This window comes from Hydractinia symbiolongicarpus, chromosome 13 (genome assembly GCF_029227915.1).
Source record: "Hydractinia symbiolongicarpus strain clone_291-10 chromosome 13, HSymV2.1, whole genome shotgun sequence".
NCBI lineage: Eukaryota > Metazoa > Cnidaria > Hydrozoa > Anthoathecata > Hydractiniidae > Hydractinia > Hydractinia symbiolongicarpus.
In genome coordinates, this window is record NC_079887.1 from 10,300,282 (window position 1) to 10,311,012 (window position 10,731).

General features: G+C 34.3%; 1 protein-coding gene across 1 annotated transcript; it reads right to left on the reverse strand.

The window, feature by feature from the left end:
• Window positions 1-215: 215 nt before the first annotated feature.
• LOC130622858 (uncharacterized) lies at window positions 216-10,298 on the reverse strand. The gene is made up of 2 exons (XM_057438308.1): window positions 9,893-10,298; window positions 216-2,571 (listed from the first exon to the last, which is right to left on the reverse strand). The coding sequence occupies exon 2, from the start codon at window positions 2,539-2,541 to the stop codon at window positions 289-291; it is 2,253 nt and encodes a 750-aa protein (XP_057294291.1). The 5' UTR covers window positions 2,542-2,571; window positions 9,893-10,298; the 3' UTR covers window positions 216-288.
• Window positions 10,299-10,731: the final 433 nt, after the last annotated feature.

Genomic DNA, 10,731 nt, shown 5'->3' on the forward strand with positions numbered 1-10,731 from the left:
GTTTTGCCTTTTTGATGTAAAGGAAATGTTTAGTCTCGTCCCCAGGACTTGTTAAGTTGGAGATGTTGTTGGAGAATACTGGGCACTTGTCTTAATAACTAAATCCTCATGAGCCTTGACAGACTAATGGAGGGGTTGGTTACCGTAGATCTCCGCAACTTGCCGTTTAGGGTTAAATTTTGAAATGAAATTAAAACATTATTACAACAAAAAAGAAAAACTCATTGAAAGTATTTTTTATGAATAAAAATAAAATATTTACGTTTAAAATTGTACATATTTATAAAGTCACGCTAAAGCAGATTTTTTAGGGGAATTGTCTGGTCGCCAACCCTTCACTACGAAGTTTAAAAGCTTTTTACCCTCCAAATTCGACATCTTGACATTGTGGTCACGTCTCAAGGAGTCCAGTGTTTCTTTGTCCAATATATCCAACAATAGATCTCCGTTAACTTGGTTCGCGCTACAAAAACGTCCCAAGTCTGCTAAATTAATAGTTGTCATATGAACCAGAACATCGTTTTCAGACCAATCGCGTGGATTCAAGCTGTTTCGTCTCGATGTCTCACTAGCCTGTCTCTCTGTTGATTCTGGTCTCCAACCTTTTATGTACTTCATAATTTTTTTAGCCTGGAACAACGACATATTTAATTCAACTAGATCGCTTTGTTCCAAAACAAGTAAAAGTTCTCCGTTTATTTGATTTTCTTGAAATGTTTCTTTAAATTCTTTGAGTTTTAGAATTTCAAGTATTTCTATAACACCATCTTCGTTCAATTTTCTTATTTCTTCCCTACTTTTTATCTGGGCTGTGGTTAACGGTGATATTCGGTCCTCCTCCGGTGATGATGAATTACTACTCGTACTACTGTACATATTTTCCAGAAAGTCAGTTCTATATTCATTTTTGTAAGCTTCTTCTTGGTTCGATTTAATCTCAGCGTTTGTGTTATTATTGCGGTCGTTGTTGTCATTCGCAGACCATAGATAACTGGAAGAAGACAATTGCGATATCGTGCTTTTTCGTTCAGAAAACGGCGAGCTCTCCATCTTGACAGGAAGACTCCATTCAGAAAAGGTGTCGTCGCTCGGGTGACTGGACGACGCATCCGGTGTTAATCGGGAGCGAGATCGGAACCGCTGACGGCTTGTACTTTGACCAGACAGACAAATACCTGAATCTCCACTACCTCTCGTGTTTTTACTTCGTACGGAATGAACAGAACGGCTGTCGAACGACATCGTATCCATGCTTTCCACCACACGTAGATATGAATCATTATAAATGCTTTCACTTTCATTCGAACGTATATCAACCGAGTAGCCTGTACTCGAATCTCCATCTTCACTCGTTCCATTTTTTCGAATTGAACGCACGTCAAAATCGGTTTCGGCGGCGTTTATTCTTTTCTTCTCTTTTTTATCCTTTCCATATTTTTCACTTGATCGTCTTCTAAAACTTTTAAACCCAAATTTAGACTTCACGAACTTTTCCAAATCTTTCATATCCTTCCCGAGGTCTATAGAAAGTGTTCTTTTCTTAGGAACATTGGGAATCGATTTTTCTTTCCTGGATGGTGCTTCTGAAAAACTAGAAGTATGCCGATAGGAACCATGTCTGTTACCATGGCGACGTGGCAGCATCGGCGTTTTAAGATCGTCGTAAATTTTGTCTTGTATAGCCATTGGTGAGTAAGGATCTGGTGTCGAAAAGTGTTCGAATTTTTTTATATCAATGCGCTCTGTCCAATTTGCAATATGATTATCTGATTCGTTACCCATCATACCGACCGCCATTTGTATTGTGATAGGTAAATCAGCCGAGAAAGTTATCGCATGTCGTACACCGTCAATTACAGCGGTAGATAATATAGAGTTCGTACAAGATTTCTTTTGCAGGGAAATAACACCAAGTCTTGGTCCGTAGCCACAGATTTTTTCAGCGACCGGTAAGAATTCCACTTGAATAGGAAGAGTGTACAAGTCTGCTATATCTGACAACAACAATCTTTGGCCAGATATTTCGGAAGATATAGTCTCGAGAAAACTTACACTCAAGTTTAAAGGAAGAGTAATGATGGTATTCGTATCTAAGCAACAGTTAATTCCAATAATGCTGCCATCATCATCTATCATGTGGTCAAGTAACTCTAAAACTGAGTTCTCTTTGAGTGTAGTGTTATTTCCTGTTGTGAGTTTGTCCTCGGCCAACACATATTTTGGCGGGTTTTCGCAGAAACATAACTCGTTCACTGATTTAAAACGTCGAGGATTTCCAATAGAAATTATTTTAACTTTATAAGGACAGTTTAGGGGAATTTTTAGTTCTTTCCCATAGACATCGTGACTGATAATATTTTCAACTCTGTTACTGCCATGTATGGTTAGCACTTGTCCACTGGCAATCGAGTCATCCTCATCAACCATGTGACCCTGCACAACACGAACTACTTGTGGTAATTCAAAGTTTGGGTTATCTAGAACAAATTTTAGTTTATATTCAACATCATTCCAAACAATCCGGTCACTATCCATATCCATGCTTGCCTTGCTAATTTTATTAGTCTCAATCTAAAATTTAAGTAAACAAAAAGTTATTGGAAATTTGGGCTGAATAAGTAACATTATAAGTACAAAAGATAATAATTGTTAAAACAAACAACCTAACATTAAGAAATTATTTTGCTAAAACAAACAAATTAGCACGCAAATTAAAAGGCTACTTATCAAAATATCATTTAGGCACGTAGCATTTCCACAAAGTAATTGGACATCACGTCGTACTTCGAGTTTTGTTTAACTCGAGAGAAAAATCTTGGAAACGAGTCACACTAATAATACAAGCAAATAGAAAACTCAAACATTACAAAGATCATTATTAGCACCTATGCACGTCTCAACAGAAACAACTCTCCATTACAATTCCTAAGGAGCGAATATATACTACAAAATGCCGCTTAAATTTATAACAGACGTTTACTAAGGATAACGTTCCATCAGCAGCATGTTTAAACAAGTTTCTACCGGCCTTATAATTGTCCTTAATCTACATTCCATCAACTTGATTAAAACTCCTGGTGTTATTAAACTATACAATGCAAAAATTACAAAAGTAATACCATGGATGTTGTCTAATCATATAATAGCGTCTACGATGGTGGTTAAAAAGGCATTTCTTTTTCTACTATAAGTTGGAAATAAAAGCAACTTCTTTCCAAGATTCTTTCCTCTTTCGCAGATTAAATTTCTCGTGAGAACTTTAAGAACAAGTTTAAGATACTACGGCATCTATAATTTGTTGCCATAGCAACGAATTTAATCTATAAAACGATGTTAATTGGATCATTCTTTTAAACCTTTCCTAATCGGACTAGTTATCATTCAGCATGATTCGCCAGTGTTTAAGAAGGCATCAAACAACACTCTCCGCAGACGCCAGTTGTAATAACATAAAATTTACAAACACGTTGTAAAACTTATTATCAACTAAAGTACGCTAAGTAGATTTGTTTATTTAAAAAGTTTGTAATTAACGCATACATTGTTCTTTGAGCTTACGTGCGAACGAGAACAATAGCTTGCTTTTCCCGCCGTCTTTGCTTGCTACCATCTTTGCTTGCTATCATCTTGTTGGTATTTGAAATATATTCACAACATTTGTAAAAGGTGTGTGGTCACATGTGTTTCCGAGCTACTGGCTGAACACGCTTTTTCAATTTTTTGTCTGTTTTTTTAATAATTTATCTTGCAAATTTAATTTTAAATCCGCAATCTCTTTCATGGTCACAATTTGTATTATTTTCCATATTTTTATTAACTTTTTAAAACTTTTTCAATTATTACAACGAAGATATAAAACTTGTTGTCACTGGTAAAAACATCAACATTTGTCAATAATATCATGATGGCATGTTGACTGTCTGTTTTCCATTAAAATAGTTTCAAATGTGTTACTCATTCACACAAAACAACTTGATCCATGCTTTTTAAAGGTTATTTTCAACTAGGATATGTCGTAAACAAATATTAACCTTAAAGATTTATAGAATGAAATATAATATATGAACGATAAATTAATCACCAAAGAAATATATACCAATAGCAATGCGCCCTGAGAGGGCGTGTTCTTGCAAATAAGTCATAACGCTCATTCAAACAAATTATTGATCATCTTTCGACGTGAAACAAACAAACAGCTTTATCTTGCGTGGTATAGAGTGTTGCGTGATATAGACACCTGTGCTGGCAAATTCTTTATATTAACCAACCTCGTCTCCAGGGTTGTTTGTCTCTTACCGACTCTCAGCTTTTAAAAGTTTGTCTTGCCGATACATAAAAAGAGACAACAGACCCTCCGGTTCTGTGTCAACAAAAAACTGTAAAACAAAATCATAACCAATCCCGTTTGTCGCAAGTGCTTAGTGATAAAGAATTTCTAAATATATTATGAGCCCGTGATTTTGTTTTCTTTTGCTTGAAACAGAATATTTTTAAGAGTTCTCGATGTAAAAAAGCGATAGCAGATTGCACTAAGAAAATAAAGTAATTTCACGCCCCTCTGTTCCAAAAGGTGATTGTTTTTTAATTTTCACTCTCTTCCGAATACGTAACAATTCTTATTGGCTAAATAAAAAGCATGACAGCCAATCAAATGAAGCAATTAGAAAGATCGGATATAATTTAGCCAATTAAGTTAGTTAAATGAATATTGATTGACTGTTCATACATACAACTTGAGACAAATAAATATAAAAATAAGAAGACGCCAATATAAATATAAGAACATATACTTAAAGTATACACAAAAGTGCTATTGTTTATATAATGTTGTACTGCGGGTTGAATTTAATAATGGGCCGAATCTTTTTTGTTTGTGATTTTAAAGCATGCGCACTGATCAAAAACCGCATTTCACTTCGTATGAAGTTTTTACATGGAGACTTCTCACTGTTTTAAAATGTCACTTTATTCGACCGAAGTGAAATGTTGCCCGATGTAATGAAAACTACACCGTCGACCGAAGTGACTCAACCCGCTCTGAGTTCACTTCAGGTCTCATGTAAACAGTCTATTACGTTATAACACGTGACAAATCTTTCTCCTAGTCTTTCCATTATCTGATGTAGGTGCAGATTCTTCATGTAGATAGATTTTTAATGGCGAAGTAGAATAAAGAAATAAATATGTATATAGAATATACAGAAGTACCTTGTAAAATAAAATAAAGAAATTAAAGATGTATATGGAATATAGAATATACAGAAGTACCTTGTAATGTTGCAGCTAAATGTCAATGCGTCATGACAAGTTGGTGACAAGCACAGAATGTCAAGAAAGTGACAAAGCACAGAATGTCAAGAAATTGACAAATCTCTGCTATGATATTTCTTCCTTGTCATCAATTCCCCTTAACATTAGTTTCCATATTTTGCATGAAGACGAGAAAAAAAATATGATACGAAAAGTCACCAAGAGAATTTGCTTCATCTCGCATCGCTGTCGGTTACCGTGTTGAAATACACCGCCATGCAACTTGTTAGAAGATGAAACGAAGTTTTAAATAAGAAAAAACTTAATAGTCTTTCTTACGTCTATTACTACAAAACAGCCAGTCATTTTAAATTTGTTAAGTACGAATTAAAACTCTACCATTATCTTTGTGTTTGCATACTTTATCTTCAACACAAACAATATTTTATCCTACAGCCTATGTCGAGTTTTAAGATTGTACATCTACGTGGAATGATCAAAATATTGATTATTTCTAAAAAAAATTTTAATTAGTTTTAATGGTACTCGATTAAGTCAATTATCTTATAAAGATGAGAAAAAAACTAACTAGCCTGGGAATCTCTTTTTATTTTTTTATTTTATTTTAATGCTTGGCTATTAATTCAAAATACATGAATATATTACAAAACAGAGCAAATCGCAAAAATCACACTTGATCATAAATTACAGATTGTATATAGCAGAATCTCAAGTAATGGTTGCATCTCGCGCAAACAGCGCCTATTGTCCTGCGATCCATCAATAAAGTGCCTGTCGAATTGATGGCGAAACTCTCATAACAAACATTGCGGTCACATTCAACCGACAGGCAAACTTGGAAATCTGAAAACTTCTGCTAAAAAGTGAAAGAAAAATCCTTTCTTTAGATCCTTTATATTTTTTAGATCGTCATTTTTGTAAATTACTATCGAGATTACCAACGTGCAAAAGAAACTTAATTTAATAGGTTCTAAAATGGCTAAAAGATTATAAAAAAAACTGCCATTTTTTTGCCAGCATTTTTGATAGAAACGAATAAATCTTTCCCACCTCATTCACTTCTCTCAAACTACGGTCACTATGCATGATCTCGTAATTGACCACTATTAGATGTTTAACGTGGTTGTGTCGTGTCTCGAAATATTTTATCGTATAACAATTATATTGGTAGCAGTTATATCTTTAGTCCTATATTCACTTTTTCCAGTTCTTCATAAACAAAAAAATTGCTATGGTGGGCAGTGTATCAAAAAAGGGGAAACATAAAAAACCAAGTCTTGGAAAGCAGTGTGCTGCCTGGGGATGTGATAGTAGAGGTTTAGTTAAATTCGAGGGTGAACGTAACACAAGTGCTTTGAGTTTCTTCCAGTTTCCGAAAGATGCCGGTCTTAAATAAGTGTATTGTTATCGTATAAAAAGAGTTGATGGAAAAGACAACTTTAAAGTTACTAATTATACTTTTGTGCGAGAAACATTTTGAGAAATTTGATATAGTTCGTCCTCCTGGTGGCACATTAAGAAAATTAAAAAAAGGAGCAAAACCTATGTTGTTTGAAGCCATGGTAGAACAACAGGAAAGTAAACGGAAACTTCCTGTCAACAGACCCTCTCCAAATTTAGAAACATAGTTATAGAACCTCCGACAGAGTCATTTATGATAGATATGTCAGATGTTAGTTGTGATATGTCAAGCCAAACAGAAGAAAGTTTTTTTGACTCACAATGCAAAATCGAAGCATTGCAGAAGGAAAATGAACAACTTAAAAATGATTTGTTGCACAGAACTGTATCAACAAAATGTAAATTTGTTGAACATGTGCTTTTGTCAGACGGAGCATGTAACCACTACACTGGTTTACCAAATGTTAAAGTTTTTAAAGGCATACTAATATTTTTGGTGACGATGGAGAAAATGTGGTATTAAACGACAACCAACAGGTCAAAAGTGATCCACAGAGAGGGAGACCCCGAATGCTATCCCCTTTAGAAAGTTTTTTGTTGACCCTGGTACGCATTAGAAGAAAATTTGATATTTTTCATTTATCTTATATCTTTCAAGTTTCTGAAGCTACAGTCACCGATACAGTGTTGACTTGGATAAATTATATGTACGTTAAATTTGGACCAATATGCATATGGCCTACTCGATAGCAGGTAAAAGATGTAATGCCAAAATCAATGATGGAAAAATTTCCAAATGTACGGTGTTAAAGGCATTTTATAACAATAAAATAACCTTCAATATCGCATCACTCTTATCCCCTCCGTCCCCCATAATACTTACAAATAAAAATGCGATACGACACGACACGATTTAACACGACACTAAGCGATAGCGATACGATAAAATATAGCGTTACATCACAGCGCAAATTACAAGGATTTGCTTAGGGAGGAAAATAAGTTTGCAAGCAAAAAAAAAAAAAAAAAAAAATCGCGACGCGATCAATATATATGGACAGAAGATTTCGACTAATACTGTGAACGTTGCCCGTGGAAAAATTCACGGGTTCGCCCGTCCATTAATTTTTTTTGTTGAAATATTGCAGTGGATTGTTTTCTTAAATTAGCGCCACTGGCGGATCAATAAAAAAAATACTACAGCAGGGCTAAAGATCGAAGAGGTCACAAACTCAGAAGAGAATGCCTTTTATGTTTTTCTTTGGATAATTAAAAAGAAGTGTGGACTAATAAATATCAATAAATATCTTTTACACAAGGAAGGTGATAAATGTCTGGACCCCAAATTGGGTCAAAAATTAGGCAAAATGTTTCACATCAATTTCCTGAACATGTCTTCTTAGAAGCAACATATGTCTTTGTTCATAGAGCATCACAGTGTTCTTTGATGTTGATCACTGCGATCATCAAGACGAACACGATCCAAAGGGTCAGGTAATGATTTGCGATGTAAGTATTGTTTATGTAAAAAATATCGACTTCTTAGAAACTAAAGGGTGAAAAAGCCCTTTACCGTTAGCAATCTATGACCTGTCAATCCTCCTCCCTTACCACCCCCTCCCCATCCTGCGCCCCTATCCCACCCCTCCCAAAAAATAGGTAATAGGTAATGTTTGTACTTATTTCTAATTTATTTCATAAAATTTTTATCTGTGAAAAATTCTACAATATTGTGTCATTATTAGACGTGAGCATGAAGAGACAACAAGCTCTAATCTGTGTTGCTCTGCTTCCTGACGATGAAGAGGAAGAAGAAAACACCAATAAAAAAGTAAAGGGAACTCTCTGGGTGAAACCATGGCTTCAAAAACAGAGTGAGGAAGGGATTTACGGTAATCTCATCCAAGAATTACTTTTAGATTATTAGAATATCTAATGTTGCAGCCAAACGATTTGAATAACGTTTACGTAACACATAAAAACAAAAATGTACGCACAAAATGTACTTACTTACCATGTGAATGAAACTTGCTATATAAACGAAACTTGCGTTCTTTACGTTAAACTTTATACAAGTCCTTACGTAAAAAAGATATGTGTATGTGAATGAAGCTTTAAAATTTCGCAATAACATGAGTTATGGTGTAAGTTGCTTAATTTTTTGAAGCTAAAAAGGTTCATTACTTAAGATTTCTTATAAACGCATTTCTTATAAAAATACTTGTACTTACTGCATTCAGGATCAACGTTTGTCAAAATATGAAGGTACGCTGGAATTGATGTAATTTGATTAGCATAATTTTTCCGCATAATTAGAATTTGCTTTTAATTTAAAAAAGCATTTTAAGTTGATCAAGACTATCCGATGTCGGAAAACATCACACGCATAACATTGCTTGTTTTACTTATTCTATAAAATCTTGGACCTCTCCAAGCAATATAAGCTAAACATAGAAACCAACATTTTCAAGCTTACCTTTCTAAAATTTTTCTGTTGAAAGATAACTGAGCAAAGATTATTTGATTGTTAAAAGAAAGAAACTGCAAGATAACATAAATAAATAAATAAATATATTTTGAAAATGGTTGTGTTTGTTTTTCAACAATGGCGACATGAAACGAGGAAGAGTGCTTAAGTATTGATTAACGTTTAATTTTATATAAAATGCTTTTAAACGACTGATTAGCGCCTGAACGCAAATTTGCTTTCAATGTTTGCCGCCATATTAATATTGGAACGATTTTTTCTTTTTTCTTTTTCTTATAAAACATATGAAATATTTATCTTATGTAAAATGGATGCGACTCCTTTAAATATGTAAATATTACGTGACTTATGGTAAACTTGTTGGGTGGATAGAATGGTAAACTCGCGGGGTGGGTTAAATGGAGTGCTGTATTGAGGAGAATTTGGACAGATTTAATCTCAGTGTTCTGCTTCTTATTTTTACTCAGCAAAAAATATGGACGACTAATTGCTATAAAAAACAGTCTTGACTGTCTGGAAGCATAAACAATTTCTGTAAACTTCCATATTTCCGATTATTTTTATTTCATCATCACTTTTTTTGTCAATGAAATGTCCATTCATTTGTACCAATCAAAATCGAAAATTTGAATATTTTCCTGATTGCGGAAACTAACTATTAAAAAATTCATCACAAATTAATTTTCGTCATATTATCTAAAAATAGATTGCTAATGTCGAATAGAACAGTACCTAATTGAAAGGATGAAGTCAGACCTTTGAGTACATGCAACCTCGTGACCAGTCCTCTGAATCTCTTATGATGCACTAAAATAAAGATGATGAGAGATTCAGACAGTGCTGCAATTAGACTTAACTCAGGAAAAAACAATTGCTTGGTCACGGATTGGTTGAATTTATCAGGCAACGTATAATAACCGTGATATTATATTAACGTATAATAACCGTGATATGAATATTAACGCCCTATTTCATAGGGCGTAATAAAGAAGTAGGGTATATAAAGTTAGAACATAAACAACAACTTGATGCAGTGGGCAATGTAACTTTTCTGGTGTAGTAGGGAATCTTTAGCAACACAAAAGAAGATGATCCTATCACTTTGTACTGTGATATTGTAGGTTGTCTAAACCGTTTTTGTTTAACCGTGAAGAATTAAGAAAGTCAGTAATAGCTGACGATAATTGCACTAACAATGTGACTTTCACGACAGATAATAAGGAACTTTTTAAAGAAAAAGTAAAAATATTCATGATTTGCTTGGCAAGCCAGTCGTCATGCAACCTCGAACCCAGGGCCTGTAGCGTTTTTTGATATGAGGATGTTCATCCTCATATCAAAAAACGCTAGGCCCTGGGTTCGAGGTTGGTCGTCATGCACAACATTTTCTACAAGTTCACTACGCATACGTGAACATACGATTTTTGCTAAATCCATACCAGCACATAATTTAGGTATTACGCATTTTGCTACACAAAAAACTTTACACTCTAATTATTTTTTCTTACCTGATTCTAGCAAGATTTCAGCACAGTGTAACCATTAACACGTTTTTGTCTGTCTTATACTAC

Excerpts from the sequence above, each read along its gene's own strand:
- LOC130622858 (XM_057438308.1), bottom strand. The coding sequence starts at position 2,541 with ATGGATATGGATAGTGACCGGATTGTTTGGAATGATGTTGAATATAAA.